Raw genomic sequence first — 22,614 nt, forward strand, 5'->3', positions numbered from 1 at the left:
CTGGTTAGCAGATGAGTGCATAACCACTGCCCCGCCAGGGCTCCTTTAAAAATTACTCATTAAAGATTCCAGCCAAGAAAATCAATTGGGGCAGTTTTTACTCTGTTGCACGGGGTCACAATGAGTTGGAATAGACTTCATGGCACCCAGCAACAACAGTAGTTTTAAGTGGTAATATCTTTTGGTAAATTAAGACACTTGACTGTTTCCATTAGTGATTTATGTGTGTGTGTATATATATATATATATAAAAGTTGGGATATATATGTATTCTGCCCCCCCCTTGAACATTTTATTGGCCTTTAGGTGAAAGTTTACACAGCAAATTAGTTTTCCTATTAATGGTTGGGAAACCCTGGTGGTGTATTGGTTAAATGATACGGCTGTTAACCAAAGGGTTGGCAGTTCGAATCTGCCAGTTGCTCCTTGGGAACTCTATGGGGCAGTTCTACTCTGTCGTATAGGGTCGCTATGAGTCAGAATCGAGTCGACGGCACTGGGTTTGGTTTTATTTTTGGTTATCAATGGTTGGGTGTCAGCATTCTCCCCATTTCCTCCCTGGGTTCCCGTTTGCATTGTTCTGGTTCCCCTGCCCCTCCCTGCCTTCTCAGCTTTTGTGTTGGGCAAATGTTGCCCTTCTGGTCTCATATAGTTGATTGTTCTAAGAAGCATGTTCTTCATGGGGGGGCGGTGTTTATTTTATAGCCCTGTCTATTATTTGGCTGGAAGGTGACCTTCAGGAGTATATTCGGTTTCAAGTTAAAAGCTTGTCTTAGGGCAGTAATCTCGGGGTTCCTCCAGTCTCTTTCAGACCAGTAAGTCTGTTTTTTTATTTTAAATTTTAATTTTGTTCTGTATGTTTTACACATTCTAACCAGACCTTGTATTGTGATCCTAGTCAGAGTGGTTGGTAGTGGAGGCAGTGGTTACTGTGGGTGCTTAGCCTTTGGACAAATTGCTTCTTGGAGCCTTCAGTATTCTTCATTCTCCTTTGCTCCAGGCAGGAAGCACTAAGAGTTGGCTCTTAGATGGCCCTTCACAAGCTTTTAAGACCCCAGATGCTACTCACCGTGCTAGGATGTTGTCTTAGTTACCTAGTGCTGCTGTAACAGAAGTGTACCACAAGTGGATGGCTTTAACAAAGAGAAATTTATTTTCTCACAGTAACATAGGCTAAAAGTCCAAATTCAGGGCGTCAGCTCCAGCCGAAGGCTTTCTCCCTGTCGGCTCTGGAGGAAGGTCTTTCTCGTGAATCTTCCCCTAGACTAAGAGCTTCTCTGCACAGGAACCCCAGGTGTGAGGACGTGCTCTGCTCCTGGTGCTGCTTTCTTGGTGGTACAAAGTCGCCAGCTCTCTACTAGCTTCCCTTTCCTTTTATCTCTGAAAGAGAAAAGGTAGTACAGGCCACACACCAGGGAAAATCCCTTTACAATGGCTCAGGGAAGTGCCTTGAGTAAGGGTGGTGTTACGATCCCACCCTAATCCTCTTAACATTAAATTACAATCACAAAATGGAGGACAGCCACCCAATACTGGGAATCGTGGCCTAACCAAGTTGACAGATGTTTTGGGGGGGACAAGATTCGATCTGTGACAGATGTGGAACATTATCTCTGGAACTGTGTCTCGCCAGTTGAGCACAGCGTCCCCCGAGACTGGTCCTTAGCCTTCACACCAAGTAGTTCAGTCGCGATGTGTAATGCCTAAGTAGTTTTCTGTACCTCTGCCCCCTGTGTGCTCTATTCTCTACGTGAGTGTAGCTGCAGCATTTACAGATACGCACAGGTGTTCCTTGGAGATATTCGCAGTAAAGCAAATAACGCCATAAAGTGAATGTTGCATTGAAGTGAGCAACACAAATTTTTTGGTTTCCCGGCACACGTAAAAGTTATGTTTACACTATGCTGTAGCCTGTTAAATGTGTCATAGCATTATGTCTAAAAAAAACTGTATGTACCTTAATTGAAAAATACTTTATTGCTAAAAAAAAAAAAATGCTAACCATCATCTGAGCCTTCAGCGAGTCCTAACCGTTGCTGGTAGAGGGTCTTGCCTTTATGTTGATGACTGCTGACAGACTAGGGTGGTGGTTGCTGAGGATTGGGTGGCTGTGGCAGTTTCTTAAGATCATGAAGTTTGTCACATTGATTGACTCTTCTTTCATGAACGATTTCTCTGTAGCATGCAGTGCTGTTTTGATAGCATTTTACACACAGTAGAACTTCTTTGAGAATTGGAATCAGTCTTTTCAAACCCTGCTGCTGCCTCGTCAGCTAAGTTTATGTAACGTTCTAAATCCTTTGTTGTCATTTCGGCAGTGTTCACAGCACCTTCACCAGGAACAGATTCCATCTCAAGGAACCACTGTCCTTGCTCATCATAAGAAGCAACTCCTCATCCGTTAAAGTTTTATCCGGAGGTGGCTGCAGTTAGTTTAGTCCCATCTTCAGGCTCCACTTCTAATTCTCTGTATCTGGAGTCCTTTCGCTGGGTGTGTAAATGTTTGTTATGGTTACGTCCTCCTGATGTATTGACCCTTTAGTCATTATATAGTATACTTCCTTATCCTTTGTGGTGAATTTTACTTTAAAATCTATTTTGTCAGAGATTACTTTTGCCACTCCTGCTCTTTTTTGATTGTTGTTTGCTTGATATATTTTTTTCCATCTTTTAAGTTTGTGTCTTTAAGGTGTGTCTCTTGTAGGCAGCATATAGATGGATCGTGTTCTTTTATCCATTCTGTCACTCTCTGTCTCTTTATTGGTGCTTTTAGTCCATTTTCATTCAGTGTAATTACTGGTAGGTATGAGTTTAGTGCTGTCTTTTGGATGTGTTTTTTTGTTGTTGTTGTTGACCGTTACTTTGTTGCACTTAATTTTCTGTGCTGAGTCATTTTTCTCTATATATTTTTATCCCTTTGATTGTTTTTAAGTATGTGCTGAGTCTTTATGTTTTTCATTTTGATGTGTAGGATGCTTAGTTTCCTTTGTGGTTACCTTAATATTTACCTCTATTTTTCTAAGTGTAAACCAGTCTTTCATTTCTTTATATCGCCTTGACGTCCTCTCCGAGTGAAAAATCTATGACTACGTTATTTAGTCCCTCTTTTCTGTTTTAGTGTTGTCGTCTTTTATGTATTGACGTCTCTGTTTCCCTATTTTCAGTATCTTAGCTTTGATTTATTTGTGACTTCCCTATCTGGGTTGATATGTGGTTATTCTGTCCTGTGTTCTGCTCTTGAGTTATTATCTGATGTTATTGATTTTCTAACCAGAGGACTCCCTTTAGTATTTCTTGTAATTTTGGTTTGGTTTTTACAAATTTCCTAAGTTTCTGTTTATCTGTAAATGTCCTAATTTCACCATCACATGTGAGAGACAGTTTTGCTGGATCTGTAATTCTTGGATGGCAATTTTTTTCATTCAAGGCTTTATATATGTCATCCCATGGCAGCCTTGCCTGTGTGGTTTCTGCCGAGTGCTCCAAGCTTAGTCTTATTGACTCCCCTTTGTAGATGACTTTTTGTTTATCCCTAGCTGCTCTTAAAATTATCTCTTTATCTTCGGTTTTGGCAAATTTGATTATAATATGTCTTGGTGACCTTTTTTTTTGGTGACTTTCTTTTGTGATCTACCTTGTGTAGGGTTCGATGAGCTTCTTGGGTAGATATCATCTTTCATAATATCAGGGAAGTTTTCTGCCAACAAATCTTCAACATTTCTCCCTGTATTTTCTTTTATGCCACCCTGTTCTGGTATTCCAATTACTCATAGGCTATTCCTCTTGACAGAGTCCCGTATAATTCTTAGGGCTTTTTCATTTTTTTTTAATTCTTTCATCTGATTTTTCTTCAAATAAGTTGGTGTCAAGTGCTTTATTTTCAGTACCACTAATTCTGACTTCCGTTGCCTCAGTTCTGCTCCTGCGACTTTCTATTGAGTTGCCTAATTCTGAAATTTTATTGTTAATCTTTGGATTTCAGTTTACTGTCTCTTTTTGCAGCCTGTTAAATTTGTCATTATGCTCTTGTATAACCTTCTTAAGTTCCTCTGTTGCTTTGTTTGTGTGTTCCTTGGCTTGTTCTGCATTTTGCCCGATGTCTTTCCTGATCTCTTGAAGAGCTCTGTGTATTAATCTTTTGAATTCTACCTCCGATAGTTCCAAGAAATTTCTCTTCCTCCAAAAGGTTTCTTGATTCTTTGTTTCGGGTGCTTGCTGAAGCCATCATGGTCTGCCTTTTTATGTAATTTGATGTTGACTGATGTCTCCAATTCATCAGTAAGCTATTATATCTATTTATTTTATGTCTGCTTACTGCATCCCAGCTTCTTGTTTTTATATGTCCAGGTAGGCTGGTCGTGTGAGCTAGTTTGATTATTGACACCTTTGAAGCCCTCACATCCTGTCACCAGGTGGTTAGAGCTGTCCTAGGCATGTGAGCCCAAGAGTCCATTTACTTTTCTTCTGTGGATTCAGCTCAGGTGTCCAGGTCGTCGGTCACCGTGTGTGGTGCAGGTGCTTACCTATAGTACTGGACGGGCAAGGGTGATTGGAGTAGGTGCAGGTATCTGGCTGTGGTAGGGTATCATATGCTGAACAAGGCAGGAGGCTGACGGCTGCCCCGGGTGTCTGGGAGGAAAGCATGTCCCTGTTCCCTAGAGTGCATAGGTGCGTAGATTTTGCAGCCAGACTATGAGCACCCAGTGCTGTTGGCTGTAAGGACTGGGAGGCACCACTTTTTCTTGGACCCCTGTCATGGGTGGCTTGATGGCATTGGTGAAGCCATCAGTCCTCAGGCCCCTGATGTGGGTAGGTGAGGACCCTGCTTAGTGGGCAGAGTAGTATAAGATGTCACAAACCTGCCGCTCCACCTTATAGCCAATACAGTTGAAAATAGGCTTCAGGTATATACCCTGTTGTACTGTGCTAATGACGGCCTGTGCCGTTGAAATGGGCCCACACAGGTCTATGCAGGGGTGAAGGGCATTCAAAATCCACAGACCCTTTATGCCTGCACCTTGGCAAAGGGGCTGTGTCTGCCCTGAGTTCCTGGCTTAGGGGAGCTGGCAGATTATTTTTTCCTGCTTGTTGATTTGTTCCCTCTCCAAAGCCAGGAGAATGGCTTAAGGTATGTGACGGGTCCTACTTCTGGCCCAGAGGATGTGGCGATCACTAAACCCAGCCCAGACCCAGTGCCGGGCAAGGAGCGGGGAGGTAAATGGGAGAGAGGTTCTTCTCAAAGGGAGTGTTTTTTGATCCGAGTGGTAGGTTAGACACATGTACTTATCTTTTGGCAATTGAGCCCTACTTTTCACTGGTTCTGGAAGCTTGAGTAGACTCTCCGTCACTCTGTCTCTCCTGATGTGGAAAACGCGTCCCGAGTGCCACTGCTTCCCTCACTGCGCACACGAGTCAGTCTGGCCTGCAGGGTGCCGGTTCCCACTTGGTCAGGTCTGGCAACTCCTTGCAGCTTCTAATCTGCTTCTCCCTCCCCCTGCTGCTCAGTCTGATTCCTAAACTTTGCCTTTGACGTTCTGGGCTCCTAGGTTGTCATGTATCATCGATTCACAGGAAGAAGTACAACCAGAATGCCCCTTGGAAGCAAGGATGGTGAGACTGTCACATACTTTGGACATGTTGTCAGGGGGCATCAGTCCCTGGAGAAGTACATCATGTTTGGTAAAGTAGAGGGTCACGGAGAAAGAGGAGGACCCTCGATGAGATGGATTGACTCAGGGCTGCAGCAGTGGGTTGAGGCATAGCCACAATTGTGAGAATGGTGCAGGACTGGGCAGTGTTTAGTTCTGTTGTGCGTAGGGTCGCTATGGGTTGGAACCGACTCCATGGCACCTAACAACAACAACAACAGATTCACTTGTTTTTTTCGGGTCTTTATTGCAAGAGGGACCACATGAAGCATCTGTCTACTCTGCCATCTTGGCCTTGGCTCCTGTATTTCTTAAATAATAAGACTTGGAAGTCAAAATTACTCCTTGATCCATGGGCTGCAGAATGGATGCTGTGTTGGCAGGCCTGGAAACAACATTAATGTCCTTGTACGTTTCCATCAGAGCTTTTGGGTGACCAGGTGCATTGCGAATGAGCAGAAATATTTTGAGAGGAATCTTTTTTTCTGAGCAGAGTAGATCTCAACAGGGGGAGATTTATCTTACTTCTTTAAGGGCCCTAGGATTTTCAGAATGATAAATGAGCATTGGTTTCAGCTTCAAGTCACCAGCTGCATCAGCCCCTAACGAGAGTCAGCCTGTCCTTTGAAGCTCTGAAGCCAGGCGTTGACTTCTCCTCTCTAGCTGTGAAAGTCCTAGATGGCACCTTCTCCTAATATGAGGCTGTTTCTTCTCCATTGAAAATCTGCTGTTGAGTGTAGCCGCCTTGGTCAGTTACCGTAGCTAGATTTAGGGGTGACTTGCCGCAGCTCCGCCTTGGTCAGTTACCGTAGCTAGATTTAGGGGTGACTTGCCGCACCTCCGCCTTCGTCACTTACCGTAGCTAGATTTAGGGGTGACTTAAGACTTATGAACCAATCTGTGCCAGCTTCAGACTTTTCTTGTGCAGCTTCCCCACCTCTCTCAACCTTCATAGAATTTAAGAGAGTTAGGGTCTTGCTCTGGATCAGGCTTTGGCTTAAGAGGTTTGATCCTCTATCCAGACTGCTAAAACTTTCTCTACATCAGCAATAAGGCTGTATTCGCTTTATTATCAGTTGTATGTTCACTGGAGTAGCACTTTTCATTTCCTTCAAGAACTTGCACTTTGCATTCACAACATGGCTCATTGTTTGACGCACGAGGCCTGGCTTTTTCAGCCAGTCCTGGCTTTGGACATGCTTTCCTCACTAAGTTTAATCACTTCTGGGTTTTGATATAAAGTGAGAGACGTGTGACTCTTCCTTTCACTTGAACACTTCGAGGGCATTGTAGGGTTATTAATTAGCCTCATTTCAGTATTGTCGTGTCTCAGGGAATAGGGAGGCCTGAGGAGAGGGAGGGAGATGGGGGAATGGCGGGTCAGTGGAGCAGTCAGAAGGCACACAGAATTTATCGATTAAGTTTGCTGTCTTATATGGGTGTGGTTTGTGGCGCCCCAAAACAGTTACGATAGTAACATCAAAAACCACTGACCACAGATGTCTATAACAGATATAATAATAATGAAAAAGTTTGAAACATGGTGAAAATTACCCAAATGTGACACAGAGATGTGAAGTGAGCACATGCTGTTGGAAAAATGGCGTTAATGGACTTGCTCAACACAGGACTGCCACAGACCTTCAATTTGTAAAAAACACTATGTCTGTGAAGCACAGTAAAGCGAAGCGCAATAAAGCGAGGCAGTCCTGTATGTGGAAAGACCCACAAGCATGCCTGTGTGTACACACAGGTGTACTCATGTATGTATCCTCCCTCACCTCTTTAGCGTACACAGCAGCCTGTGTATCTCCTCACAGATTACTGTTTGTTATTACTGTTGTTATAGGATTTTATGTCACAGTGTCTTCATTTGCCTTGGTCACGTTTTGATGACTTCCCCCATGTTGCGTATTGCCTTTCTCTTCACCAAAATTAACACTTACCCACGCTCTAGTTGGTCAATCTCCCTCCTTCCCCATCCCATCCCTGGTAACCATCAAAGAATGTTTCTATTTGTTTGTAAACCTATTCTTGACTTTTTGTAATAGTGGTCTCATATAATATTTGCCCTTTTGTGATTGACTTATTTCACTCAGCATAATGTTCTCCAGATTTATCTATGTTGTGAGAAAGTTTGCGGATTCATTGTGATTCTTTATTGTTGTGTAGTATTCTTTGTATGTGTATACCACAGTTTATCCATTCATCTGTTGATGTACACTTAGGTTGTTTCCATCTTTTTGCTATTGTGAACAATGCTGCAGTGAACATGGGTGTGGTGTGGGAATGCTCAGTCACAAAGGTACTCTCTCCACCAAGTTGGTGGAGTAGCAGGATAGGGATGGATTGAGTAGTCAGGCGGTCAGGGAGTGCAGTAGCACTCACTCGGCCACTTGACAGGGTGAGTGGTGGGGTGGGTGGCTGGGGAGCATGGTGGTGCTCCCTTGGTCCGTTCAGTGGGGCAGTGGGCGAGGAACAGAATTGGGTGGGCGAGCAGCCAGGAGTGCCCTACTTCTGGGGTGAACAGGGAGAGGGGTAGCAGATGGGTCTGGCTTCACTCTGGGTATGCCTACACCGTTTCTCTGTCTTGTTTTGGGAGTTCTGTGAATCTGCCTTACTGTGCTTCTCAGTGGGGATCTATGCTGACTTTGTCTCAATGTGGCCACACTATCCTGGGCTGGCTTGCAGGGTACCTCCTCCCTGTTTCTCTACCTCCGCTCTGCTTCTCTCCTTGTTCACTGTTTTCCCTCAGCTTCTTCTTCCAGTCGGTGTTTGATCTATTTCTTTATTCTTTCATTCGATGCTCAGGGTACCGGGATTGTCATCCGTAACTTGTCATTTGGTTGTAGAGGGATGGCATAGTACATCTGACTAAGCTGCCATCTTGGCTCCTCTTCCTAGTGGTATTTTTTCCAAACTTTCCCAAGAGCTTAGTGGCTCACCTTAGCCTTATTTAGATAGTGGGATTTCTTTTAGTCACAGCAGGAATTGAGACAGTTACGTGGTAATATAATTACTAGCTTAAAATAACGATGTATTATTTCTCTTGATTCTGTGGGTTGGCTGGTTAATTCCTTTCTTGGTTTTGCTTGGGTTCATCTATGCAGCTGCCTTGACTTGGAAAGTCTGACTGGTCGGAAGGTCTAAGATGTTGTCACTCACATGTCCAGCCGTGGGTGCTGGCTGTTGACTGAGGCTCCTTGGATTTTCTCCATGTGGGCTCGCATTCTCCAGTAGGGTAGAATGGGTTCCTTACATGGCAGTCTTACAACCCTCCAAGAGGATGACAGTGGAAGTGTAAGGCTTTGTAATGTAAGGTCCAGCTTCTTGGAATCACACAGTGTCACTTTGCCGCATTCTGTTCTGAAGCAGTTCCCAAACGCAGCCCAAATTCAAAACAGCGGAGAAGTCTTCTCCATCTCTGGATGGGAGGAGAGGCAAAGGCTCCTTGAGGAGATGCGTGCTTCCTAGATGGGAGGAGTTGTGGCCCTTGGAGTATCTACCATCTGCTTTTTTTTTTAAGGGCGACTCTTCTCTAGCTCATTTGTTCTGTAATCTTCATACTTCATTCTCTAGACTTCTGTCTCCTCATCTAGAAAATAATCTTGCTTTACTGAGGATATTTTAACACTAAATTTAGACTATTTAAAAACCTGGCTCAGGAGATGAATATTTTCACCATTAGAATTCCCCATAACAATACTTTAGATCACGTTGGGTTCCATCTTCTAGAATACTTAGTTTTCTTCCTATATAGAAACATCATAAAGGATCTCTTTACTAAACGTAAAAAAAAAAAAAAGTCTTCTCAGAATCTTTTTCAACAACAATGATAAAAGGGGACCCATTTGTACAGCTGGTGGTTCGGTGGTAGGATTCTCTCCTTCCGTGTGGGAGAGCTGGGTTTGAGTCCGGTCCAGTGCACCTCAAGCGCACCACCGCCCATCTGTGGTAGAGGCTTGTGTGTTGCTGTGGTGCTGAACAGGCTTCAGTGGCGCTTCAGCCTAGGACGGACCAGGAAGAAAATGAGCTGGAGAAAACCCTGCTTGCGTGATTCACCGTTAGTTGGGGGCTGACTTCACGGCAGCTAATAACATTTGTGTATAAACTTGCAAAATTTAATTTTAAGAACACCATGTAAATAGTGTTTTAAGGTCTTAAATTAGGAATTAAAAGATGCTAAAAATTGTTTAGGGACCTAGATATGTGTAATTCATGCAGTTTCTTAGAAATAAATTTTCTCCAGCTAAAAATCTCTTAGTAATAGAAGTATAGCAATACTAAATCTGTTTGGTTCCTAAAATCAATTTACTCATCATTTTTTTTTCTTTCTTTCTTTCTGGTTTTAAAACATGCTACTCTCTGAGTGTAGGCGTATTCCCTGTATTTTTCCTTTTGGAATGAAGTGCCTCATGATTATTGTTCTTGAGTATCATTCCCTGTGAGCACTTGGTTGAAAGAAATGATCTCATGAAGCCTTTGGGGTAAAATCCTAATAAAAAGCATTTTTAGATACAGTAAAGGGGGAACCTCCTTACACAGAATTCTGTTAGGTATCAAAAAAACCAAACCCAGTGCCATTGAGTCAGTTCCGACCCCTAGCAACCCTATAGGACAGAGTAGAGCTGCCCCATAGAGTTTCCAAGGAGTGCCTGGTGGATTCGAACCGTGGACCCTTTGGTTAGCAGCTGTAGCACTTAGCCACTAGCCACCAGGGTTTCCCCTGTTAGGTAGGTACTTCTCTAGTTCTATGCTTACTGTTTTGTTTCCCAAGTTACTAATACCTTGTTGTTAGGTGACAGCATGTGATGGAGTAGAGTTGTCCCCCAGGGTTTTCCCGGCTGTAACTTTTACAGGAGCAGATCGCCAGTTCTTTCTCCCATGGAGCTGCTGGCTGGGTTCAGACCTCCGTGCTTTCATTAGCAGCCAAGTGCTTAACCAAGGCGCCACCAGGGTTCCTTTTTTTAATATCTTAGCGATGATCTATTATAAATACTCTAAAGATTCTAGTTTCTGTACTAGTGACCATGTAATTAAATGTGTTAAGGGTCACCTGTTTCAAAGGGTTTCAGTTCAGAACCTTGGTAGCATATGTATATATATGTAATAAAACAATTTTAAAATACACAATTTATGTATGTAAATATATTATAAAACATATAGATATAAATGTATGTGTACATTAAGAAAACATATATCACAAAATATGTTAAGATATAATTACTGTGTATGTATATATAAATGTGTGTAGATACACATGAATACAGATGCCTTTAAGAAAACTAGCACTTACTATGCAATGCAGTAGAAATTATTGGGGAAAATATTATCCCACCTTTCTATGAGAAGATAGCCTTTCCATCCAGTCTTTCCTTTGTACTCTTCTGCCATCTTCTCCAGATAAATTAAAACAGAAAAATCCTAAGACTTGTTAACTTAATATTGACATAAAAACATTTGGCTTTTTACAGTGTGTAGACAAAAGAAGATGATATAATCATATAGTGTGGGCTCTTGTTAAATGTAACTCTTATTTTGATTTTTGGTTTTTTTTTAAGAGGCATAAATAGGCAGAACTTTTTCTAAGTAAAAGATAAAAACTCATGTGTTAGTACCTGTGGTTTTAGAAACCTAGTGCACACTTGTATTTATAAGAAGAAAATTGGCGAGCAGAGGTCAAAAAAGGTTTGCTCAGGTTTGCACACCATTTTGTGGAGAATCCTAGAATCCAGGTCACGTCTGCTGCACAGCTTCTCCATCATTGTTAACTGACTGCTCTAACTGTTGGATCCACATGGGAAGTTGGAACCCAGCTCTCCCCCGCCCCACTGCATCCCCCATTCTTTCTTTTCCTCCCTGTCAAAGTTGACAGTGTCTTTAAAGATCTAGTAATTGGAAGTGTGTACTGTTCAGGTTCCAGACTTTTTTTTGTCTGGTTGAATTCTTTATTTTAGTCTTGCATAGCTGTGTAATCCTATAAAATGAGGTGTTGCAGTAGTGTTAAAATTTATTTCTGAGTAAAAATCAGTATAAAAATGTAGAAAGGGGAGGAACGACCGCACTTCTGTTTAAATGGACACGTGATGTGATGGGGTAGGTTCAGTGTGTGTGTTTATGTTGGAACAGCTTCTAGGTTAGGCTAGCTTCCTCTTGTTGCCTTTCCGCAGACTTTTTACCCTGTCTCTTTATTGAGATAAAATTTGCATATCATGAAATTTATCCCCTTAAAGCGTGCAGTTCAGTGGTTTGAAGTATATTCCAGAGATTATAACCATCACCACTGTCTGGTTTCAGAACCGCTGACTTTTTAAGCAGAAATTTTATTCTTTATTTCTTGGCCTTTAATTCATCTTAGTTTGATTATGGAACATTTGCTTAATTAGATATGCAATTACCATATTAATCTCATTTGCTCATTTCTTTTTTTTTTTTTTTTCTTTTAAAATAATAATGGACAAACTCTTACTGTTTGCTTCTAGAAATAGTATGGCATCCTCTTACATTTAGTAAACGTGAGACTTTGAATAAAAGCTTTAAAAAATCCCAGATAGGTTTTCTAAAGCCTCTTTGGGAGTCATCTAAAATTGGAACTTTTGAAAGAAAAATGATGTTGATTCAGCTTCAGGCGAGACTTCTCATGTTCCCAGGGCCGTCACCTGTGGGTCTACATTAACTCTTTAAATGCTGTTAAAGTAAGATGGCAGTAATCTTAGAGTAGCATCATCGTGTATGCAGAGTGGAAGTAAGCGAACCCTTCTCCTGATGTTGCCAATCCGCGAATAACATGGCACACGTCAGGTAGAATTCTGTTAGCTTCTCTAGCTGTTTCTGTTTTCAAAAAGAAAAAGTGGTTGTTGAGCTGATTCTGACTCATAGCCACCCGATAGGGCAAAGGAGAACTGCCCCTCTCATGTTAGGCCCTAGAAATGGTACCTAATATTCTAGCAGGATTCACCTGGTCAGCGAGGCCATAGTTAACAATACCAGAGGGGCTCTTGAATGCAGGCCTTTTTGAAGACAGCGAAAAGGTTTGTTGAGAACAACTTGAAGCTTTAACTGGGGCCCTGGTGGTAGAAGCTCGGGAGCGGATTTAGGGGCCTGAGTGCACTTACTGGGACAAGTGTTTTGGCTTCTGTAAGGACACCGTTTGTTTTTGGTTCACTGAAATGTTCTGGAGAGTTCTGTGTGATTGTTCTCAGTCTGATTTTCACGCTTCAGCAGTGGAGCTGAATATATAAAACAGGAAGCAGCAAGGAATGAACAGGCCCCTTTGGCAGCTAACTTTTCAGATGAGAGTATGTAGCTTTCTGATTATAAAATCAGCATTTTTCAGAGTGCAAACTGAAAAATAAAGAATATATAAAAATAGCCTTTAAAAAGCCTTGAACTTCCCGTTTTCTCCATCATCTCCTCAAGAAAACATTGTGACAAAATTGGTTCTGGTATTTTCAGATACTTAAAAAGTTACTAAAATCAGACCATGTTAATAAATTTTAGGTTTTTAAAAATGTATTACAAGGTCTTGTCTTTCTGTGTCTGTACATATGGATCAGCCTTAACTTTTCTTCACACTTTTTCAAAGTGTAACTTACATACCATAAAAATCTCTTGTTTAAAGTAGGTAATTTAATGAGTTTTAGTAAATTTATAGAGTTGTGCAACTGTTACTACATTTCAATATTTAAAACATTACCATCACCCTGTAAAAATTCCTCATGCCCATCTTACAGTTTTTAATGGCTCGTAAGGCACCGAGTGATCATCACCACCATTATTTAACCACTCTTCTGTTGATGGATGTTTAGCTGCTTCTGACTTTGGGGTGTTATAAATAATTATAGTCAGTGTGATTATACGTCTCTTTTCCAGCATGTCTCTGGTTCCTTAGGGTACGTATCCAGAAAGATGAATTGCTAGATCAAAGGGAATGTGCATTTTCAATGCTCATAAAAACTAAACCTGTTGTAGTCGAGTTGATTCCGACCTATAGTGACCCTATAGAACTGCCCTTGAGTAGAACTGCCCCATAGGGTTTCCAAGGAGCGACGGATGGCTTTGGACTGCCGACTTCTTAGTTCGCAGTTGAGCTCTTAACCACTGCGCCACCTGGGGTCCAGTTGTCAGATTGCCCTTAGAAGAAGTTCGTACCAATTTATACTTTCACCAACAATAAATGAGTGTGCTTTCAGGAAGTTTAAATCGTACATGTGGAAAACCGTCATTTTTTATGCAACTCTTGAGTGTATCTCTAGGGAATTCTACAGTATAGTTTCAAAACCACTTAGCTAAGTTATAATGTATTTTTATAAAAACTACCACGATTATTTGAAGAAAGGTTAAATAGTTTTAAAAAGCCAGGATAATGTGTAGTACGTATAGAAAGATTTTTGTGGAGAAGGGTGGAAATATACTTTAGAGCTGAGTCAGATAAGCTTCAGTTAGGGACACTTCATTCTTCATGAGAAGCAGTTTCAAAACTATTGAGTTTTCATAAAATTAGACTTCCAGAAAATCGTATATATTTTTTAGATTGTCATTTAGCAATTGTGACCTAATAGTGTTTGTTTATTTATTTATTTTTTAATTAGGATATATCAACCCAAGAAAGCAACATATTGGGGGCATTCTGTGATATGAATGTAAGTGTTTATCTTTTTTCATTTCAGGGTTTATGGAAGGAATATTTTGTGTTGGGCTTATCTTTGTTTATATATGTCTTTGAGTTTATTTTTATGTCCGATATGTGTATTTCTAGTATTGGTAATAAAATGGAAATTGTTCCTGTTAGGCTTTTAAATAATGACGTATCTTCTTTATTTTCCCAGGATGTAGAAGTACCATTGCATTTGCTCCGTTATGTATGTTTGTTTTGTGGGAAAAATGGCCTTTCTCTCATGAAGGATTGTTTTGAATATGGGACTCCTGAAACTTTGCCATTTCTTGTAGCACATGCGTTTATTACAGTTGTATCTAATGTAAGTATTGTTTACCAAAAAAGACCACACCCATTGCCATTGCGTTGATTCCGACTCATAGCGACCCTATAGGATAGAGTAGAACTGCCCCGTAGAGCTTCCCATAGAGTTTCCAAGGAGCGCCTGGTGGATTTGAACCACGAACCTTTTCATTAGCAGGCGTAGCACTTAACCGCTATGCCACTAGGGTTTCCAAGTATTGTTTAGAAAGGTTTTAATCTTTGGAACAGAGCCTATCATTTCAATGACATGAATTTTATGTCATAAATAAATAAAGGCAACTTTTGATTGGTTTGCATGTAAAATAAAACGTTTTTTTCTGGATTATATTTTGGAAAAGTTGTATATGGAAACTTTAAAAGTTATTCATATTTTAATTTTATTATAAGAAAACTTACAAAAGTTGCTATACTCAACTTTTAATTTTGAATAAATTTGGTGCTTTTTTTGTTAAAATGGGTAAATTCAGTTTTAAATCTTTTGTCTTAAATATTAGATAGTTAGCTATGCACAAATCTCTTTTCTTATATTAATTTCAACTTTTTTGCTTAGGATTTTGTCGTGGGAAAATATTGGCTTCTTAGGGTTTTGGTAACTTAGATGATAGTTAGCTTAGGTATTAACCACTGTGTGTCTGCCTGCCTTTTCTATTAAAATAGAGAGTTAGCATCTCTTTTTGCCTTGTAAAGAAGATAATTTTTCATATGTTATGAATGCCAGTTAATGTGAAGCTCAGTAAATGTGGAAACAGAATTTTTACCACCTATATATTAAAATTCTCTGTTTCCACATTTACTGATATATTAAAATTCACCCTTTAATAACCTGGTCATCATTTAAAAAATTGGTATAGCAAAACTTAATCTAACTTTAGTAAAGCCAGGATTCTTACATAACTGAATTCCCTTAAATAATAACTAATATGGATTAATTAATTATAGTATGTATATAAAGTGAAAGTATGTATACTAAAATAAATTGTAGGAAGAACACGTAGTCCATAAGGCCAGCCTTTACCTATCTTACTCTAAACATGGTTTATAACTTAAGGGTTTTTTTTCTTTCCTTTCCAAGGAAAAGAAAGCATAGGACTCTTCTTTCCTGTGTGGAAATCCTGTGTAAATTCAGAGATTCCCAAATAGGAGCTCCAGCCATATCGATACCTAAACAGTATGGCTAAACCAGCTACCTATTTCTCAAGAAAAGAAATGGACATACAGAAATGACCAGGGTTTATAAAGTTGTGGCTAGGGGAAGCTGTGCTGTAGATCAGTTTGTGATAAGAATATAACTGCCTCATAGAGTTTTCTAGGCTGTACAGCCAGAATGCTCCTTAGAAGTGGGAATGGTAAGACTTCGTATCATATACTTTGGACATGTTATCAGGAGGGACCAGTCCCTGGAGATGAGAGCATCATGCTTGGTAAGGTAGAGGCCAAAGAAAAAGAGGAAGACCCTCACTGAGATGGACTGACACAGTGGCTGCAGTGATGGGCTGGAACATAGCAACAGTTGTGGGGTGGTACAGGACCAGGCAGTGTGTTTCCTTCTGTTGTATGTATGTGGGGTCTTTGTGAGTTGGAACCAGCTTGAGAGCACCTAACAAAAACGGTCTTTACAGAGCATATTGCTAGGTTTTTCTCCCATGGAGCTGTTGGGTGGGTTCAAACTGCCAGCCTTTTAGTTAGCAGCTGAGCACTTAAATGTTGTGCCACCACAGCGGAGAGGTGAAATACTGGGTCGAAGAAAAACCCAGAGATGAAGAAGGCATGTTGAATTTCTGGAATTAACTTTGTATGACTGTATCATCGGGTAGGGTGTGAAGGATGCTGAAGACAGGAAGGAAGAGAGAGAGACCAGATCATAACGGACCTTACCGTGCTGATATGTCGGGGAGCTCGTGGGCTACTGCCATCCAACTTGAGCTTTGGTCTGGAACATTCGTTTTCATTCAGTGCTTCGAAATACCATTTTGGCTTGGGTATTGAAAATGGATTGGGAAAGGGAGTGGCAGGAAGTTGAGGAGTTTACTTGCAGTAGTATGCCTAATCAAAGAGCCCTGGTGATACAGTGGTTAAGTTCTTGGCTGCTAACTGAAAGTTCAAACCCACCAGCTGCTCCACGGGAGAAAGATGTGGCCGTCTGCGTCTGTTAAGATTATAACTTTGGAAACCCTATGGGGCAGTTGTACTCTGTCCCATCGGGTCCCCTTGAAGTTGGAGTTGACCCGACGGCAACAGGTACCCTAAATCACGTGCTGAGAAGTCATGTTGGAGAGGTGGGATGGGTTTGAATAGTACGAAGAAAGTTTGAAATAGCTGCCCTGGAGAATGGAAGCAGGGGAGATTAAGAAAACAAGATTTCCTAGGTCACTATTTGGAGCTCTGGTGGTGCAAGTAGTTAAGAGCTTGGCTACTAACCAAAAAAAAAAGGTCGGTAGTTTGAATCCACCAGCTGCTCCTTGGAAACCGTTTGGGGCAGTTGTACTCCGTCCTATAGGATCACTATCAGTCGAAACTGACTGCAATGGGTATTTATGAGAATAGAACTAGTATAATATTTAGAAATGAGTTAGAGTATCGTACAGAAAAAAGCGAGAGAACAGGTTTGTTATAACGTAGATGAAGGGTATTTATAGTCAAAGCTTAGTGAAGAGTTGTAGATACTGTGATACCATAGTAGTGCTTCACTCTGTAAAATATATTTGACTTTGATGGATTTGAAGTGACTAGAAACCGTAACCTAACTAACCTAACCCATTGCCGTTGAGTTGATTCCAACTCCTAGCGACCCTATAGGAGAGAGTAGAACTGCCCCATAGAGTTCCCAGGGAGCACCTGGTAGATGTGAACGGCCAGCCTTTTGGCTAACAGCCGTAGCACTTAACCACTATGCCACCAGGGTTTCCAAAGAACCCATAGGTAATTTGGTATTTTATAGAAAGAATATATATTTAGGTTAAGTTACTTACATGATATATGTGTAATTTTATTTCTAAAAAGTTTACTCTTCTCAAAATTAATAATAAAATGTATGTAGATTTAGAGGCAGCAAAACACTAAATCCTTTTTTTTTTAATTGCTTTATTATTGTGAAAGCGTATATAACAAAACATTTGCAAAGTCAGTGTTTTTTACATGTACAATTCAGTGACATTTAAATCGTCTTACTCTTAAAGTTAGAGAAGTATTTCACCTATTTGTTATACATTAATGTCATCTTTTTTTTTTTTTTTTTTTAGATTAGAATATGGCTACATATCCCTGCTGTCATGCAGCACATTATACCTTTTAGGACCTATGTTATCAGGTAAGTTTATAAAATCTTTTTCCCCTTTGTGAATGTATTGCATGTTTAAACCATTTATAACATAGCACAGAATTACACTGCATAAAAATCCCTCGTAATCCCATCTAGAGAAAATTTTAATTAACAGTTTGGTGTATCGTATTTTTTATGTACGTACGTGGGTTTATATTTAATGTGTTTACTTTTAAGCAGTTTATTTTGGACTGTTTTTTTTATTGGAGCCCTGGTGGCGCAGTGGTTAAGAGCTTGGCTGCCAACCAAAAGGTCTGCAATTTGAGTTCACCAGCCACTCCTTGAAAACCCTATGGGGCAGTTCTCTTCTGTCCTGTAGAGTCACTGTGAGTTGGAATCGACTCGACAGCATTGGATTTAGTTTGTTTTTTTATCAATATAGAAAAAGAGAAATTGATAATAGTTGTATAACATTCCACTGTTCAGTCAACAAGTATATGTTAAGTATTTCATGGTCTAAAAAAAGCCCATTGCTGTCAAGTGGATTCCAATTCATAGTGATCCTGTAGGACAGAGTAAAACTGCCTCATAGGGTTTCCAAGGAGCGACTGGTGGGTTCGAACTGCCAGCCTTCTTGGTTAGCAGCCGACCTTTTGGTTAGCAGCCATAGCTCTTAACCACTCTGCCACTAGGGCTCCATTCTAGGCACTGGGAATATAGCCGAGATTAAAAAATAACTCTGCTCTCTTGTGCAGCCTAGTATGGAAGGGCAGACAAAATAAGTAAATTATGTGTAGCATGTCAGAAAGTGGTATTTTATAGAGAAAAACAGCGGTAAAGGCAGACTAAGAGTTTAGAGGTTGGGTTACAATTTTAAATAGGGAGACAAGGAAAGTCTCAATGAGGAGGAGATGATACTGGGGTTTTGTAAGTCTCAAACAGAGGGAAAAAGGGTAGGGAAGGGGGCTAGACTTCTTAGTTCGATGAGACTTCTTAGATTGTGAATTGTTGGAGTTCTGAGAATTATAATTCTTCATAAAATCTATGATTTTACTTTTTTTATTTGCAAATATTTGAGTAACTGCTGTTTTTTGGAAACCCTGGTGGTGTAGTGGTTAAGTTCTACGGCTGCTAACCAAAAGGTCGGCAGTTCGAATCCACCAGGTGCTCCTTGGAAACTACGGGGCAGTTCTGCTCTGTCCTGTAGGGTTGCTATGAGTCCGAATCGACTTGATGGCAGTGGGTTTGGGTTTTTTTGGGTTCTAGACGTTGAGAAAAAGTATCAGGAAAAGAATCAGATAATGACGAATGCTCTGCAGGAAAGGTGATGTGATAGGGAGGGAACATGAGGCCTTTCCGCAAGGTGACATCTGAAGGACGTGAATCAGCCAGTTCAGTGATGATGAGAAGGACGTATTCCAGGAAGAAGGAGTTGGAAAGAATATGACATGTTAAGAGACTAAAAGCAGACTGGTGTGGGTGGAGTGGAGCACAGTGGGTCAGGGGATACGTTTATGATAGGAAGCAGGATAAACAGGGCCAGATCATTCAGGACCTTCCAGGCTGTTGTAAGGAGTCCGGATTTTATTTTAGCATTAGAAAACCTATTGAGGGTTTTAAGAGAGAATTCATCATGTTTTTGAAGAGATCACCTTGACCTTTAAGTGCACTATGAATTACAGGGGTGATGGAGTAGAAGCTGGGAGGCCAATTAAAAGGTTAAAGTAGTAGTCCTGGAAAGAAATGACAATACTTGTTTATGATGATTTCAGAAAATGGATGAGTTTAAGTGAAAATAAATTGGTAAGACTGGTGATTGTGGGGTATAAGGAGAGGGTACCATCATGGGCGATGTTTATCCCCCAACCCGCCAGTTTTCTCTTTTGTGCTGTGGGTACTGTTGACCAGTATGTCAAAGATTGGGAGAACTTAAAGGGTGTGGTTTCGAGATGCCTGGTGGAGACATTTCAGTGGAGCTGGCAAGTTGGGAATATGAGCCTCAGTTCAGAACAACATCAGGAACTTAGGAGTTGTCAGCCTAAAGGCAGCGTTTAAAAACCATGGGAGAGAATGAAGTCCCTGCAGAGAGATGTAGAAAGAGAATAGAAGAGATCCTGGGATGAAGTCGTGTATCTGTTTGGATTTTTTAAAAAAATTTTATGTGATAAAATATATGTATATTTTAAAAAGTTGCCATTTTAACCATTATTAAGTGTACAGTTCAGTGCCATTAATTATATTCACTGTGTTGTGAAACCATCACCGCTGTTTGCAGCAGTTTGTCACCCTAAAGAGACACGCAGTACCCCTTAGGCAATAGCTCCCCATTCCTTCCTTCTGCCGGCCCTCAGTAACTACTGACCTTTTGTCTCTGTGCATCTGCTTAATCTAGATATTTCATGTAAGTGGGATCATACAGCTTTTGTCTTCTCACGTCTGACTTATTTCACTCAGCATGATGTTTATCCATGTCATAGCATGTATTAGGACTTCATTTCTCTATGGCTGATTAATAATTTCCTTGTATGCATGTACCACATTTTCTTCATCCTTTCATCTTTTGATGGACACTTGGGTTGTTTCCATCTTTGGACTATTGTGAATAACGCTGCAGTAAATTGGTGTACAGATATCCGAGTTGTGCTTTCAAGTCTTGTAGGTGTTTAGCTAGGAGTGGACTTGCTGGGTCATAGGATGATTCTGTGTTGAACTTCTTGGGGATCCCTCACACAGAAACTCAGCTCCTGTTTAACATAGGGCCTGAACCATTTTATATTCTCAGTAGCAGTCCATGAGGGTCCCACTTCCTCCACATCCTTGCCAACACTTAGCTTATGTTTTCCTGACAGTAGCCATCCTACCAGATGTCAGGGCAGCAGTGGATCAGTGGTAGGATCCTCGTCTTCTGTGTGGGCATCTGGGCTCTGTTCCTGGCCAGTGCACCTCCTGTGCAGCCCCCGCTTGTCTGATGGTGGAAACTTGTTTGTTATTATGGTGCTCGGTAGGTTCCAGCAGAGCTTCCAGACTAAGACAGACTGGGAGGAGAGACCTGGCGATCCACTTCTGAAGATCAGCCAGTGAAAACCAGGGATCACAGTAGTCCTGTCTGCAGCTAATCACGTGAGCGGTGCAGGACCAGGCGCGTTTGGCTCCCTTGTGTGTGAAGTTGTCGTGAGCTGGGGGCCATCTCAGCAGCTAACGGTAGCAACAGTAGTGGGTTTGAAGTGGCATCTCATTGTAGTTTTGACTTGGTGTTTCCCTGAATGCTCACGAGTTGAGCATGCCTTCATGTGCTTGTTGGCCATTTGTATGTCTACTTTGAAGAAACGCTGTTCAGGTTGTTTGCTATTTTTTAATTGGTTTTTTTGTCTTTTTGTTGTTGAGTTGAAGGAATTTTTTTATGTTTTGAATATTAAACCCTTACGAGAAATATGGTTTCCAAATATTTTTTCCCATTCTGTAGGCTGTCTTTTCACTTCGTTGATAGTCCTTTGATGTACAGAAGTTTAAAAACTTTTTTTTAAGTAATAAATTGTTTTTTCGGTTTATTTGAAATAACAATTATGATAAAAACTTGGATATCCAATTGTATGTAACAAGGAAATATTACGCTTATACCATATTCTTATAGAAATGTAAATTACATGTTTAAAGATGCAATTTTTCAAGCAGAAATAGGATTTTCAAGCAGAGTGGGGAGGATATGCATTTTGATCTGTGTCTCTGTTGATGATTTTTTAAAATTTTGGTATTTTTAATTCTGAGAGATGCTCCTTGGGATGGTATCATGGGGTATTTATTATGATCACTAAGAAGTGTGGATTATAGTGAAATTCGGGCAGTGTCTTATGGCTAGGGGTGGGGCATTTTATTTGTCATTTTCAAAATGTTACTTCTTTTGAGCTTTTTCCTCTATAAAAGTTTTTAATTTGATGAAGTTCAGTTTATGTCTTTTTTCTTTTGTTGCTTATACTTTTGTTATACCTAAATATCCATTGTCAAAAACAAGGTCTTGAAGCTTTACTGCTGTATTTTCTTCTAAGAATTTTATGTTTTTAATTCTTATGTTTAGGTCATCAGTCTCTTTTAATTTTCATATATGGTATGACGTATGGTTCCACCTTCATTCTTTGTATTACTCGATCTAGTTTTCCCAGCAGCATTTGTTAAAGGGCCTATTTTTTTTTTTTTTTTACCACGGGATGGACCTGGCACCCTTGTTGAAAATCATTAGGCCGTAGATATGTGGGCTTATTTCTGGATTGTCAGTTCTGTTCTGTTGGTCTTAATGTTTATACCAGCACCACACTGTTTTCATTACTGTAGCTTTGTAGTAAGTTTCGAAATTGGAAAGTGTTAATCCTATTTTTTCCCCCAAGATTGTTTTGCTCTTTGAATCCTTTTCCATTCCTTGTGAATTTGAGGATTGACTTTTACATTTCAGCAAAATAGGCTCTTGAAATTTGGATGGTACTGCATTGAGTCCGTATGTTGCTTTGGGTACTGCCGTCATCTTCCAGTCTGTGAACATGAGATGTCATTCCATTTATCTAGATCTTCTTTAATTCCTTTCGGCAGTATTTTATAGTTTTCAGTGTACATATCTTTCACTTCCCTGGTTAAATTTATTCCTAGGCATTTTGTTCCTTTATATGCTATTCTAAATGGAGTCGTTTTCTTAATTTCCTCTTCAGCTAGTTCAGCTTGCCCATTGCTGGTGTATAAAA

General features: G+C 40.5%; 1 protein-coding gene across 6 annotated transcripts in view; it reads left to right on the forward strand.

The window, feature by feature from the left end:
- Positions 1-22,614, forward strand: part of USP34 (ubiquitin specific peptidase 34) — a 249,426-nt gene that overhangs the window by 49,069 nt on the left and 177,743 nt on the right. For 5 of the 6 annotated variants that reach the window (XM_064276991.1, XM_064276988.1, XM_064276990.1 and 2 more), the window contains exons 4-6: positions 14,240-14,290; positions 14,477-14,626; positions 17,868-17,935. In XM_064276991.1, the coding sequence (XP_064133061.1) occupies positions 14,240-14,290; positions 14,477-14,626; positions 17,868-17,935 (269 nt within the window). The remainder of the gene's footprint in view (positions 1-14,239; positions 14,291-14,476; positions 14,627-17,867; positions 17,936-22,614) is intronic. The other variant, XM_064276994.1, reaches the window with a different exon arrangement.

Source organism: Loxodonta africana, chromosome 26 (genome assembly GCF_030014295.1).
Source record: "Loxodonta africana isolate mLoxAfr1 chromosome 26, mLoxAfr1.hap2, whole genome shotgun sequence".
Lineage (NCBI taxonomy): Eukaryota > Metazoa > Chordata > Mammalia > Proboscidea > Elephantidae > Loxodonta > Loxodonta africana.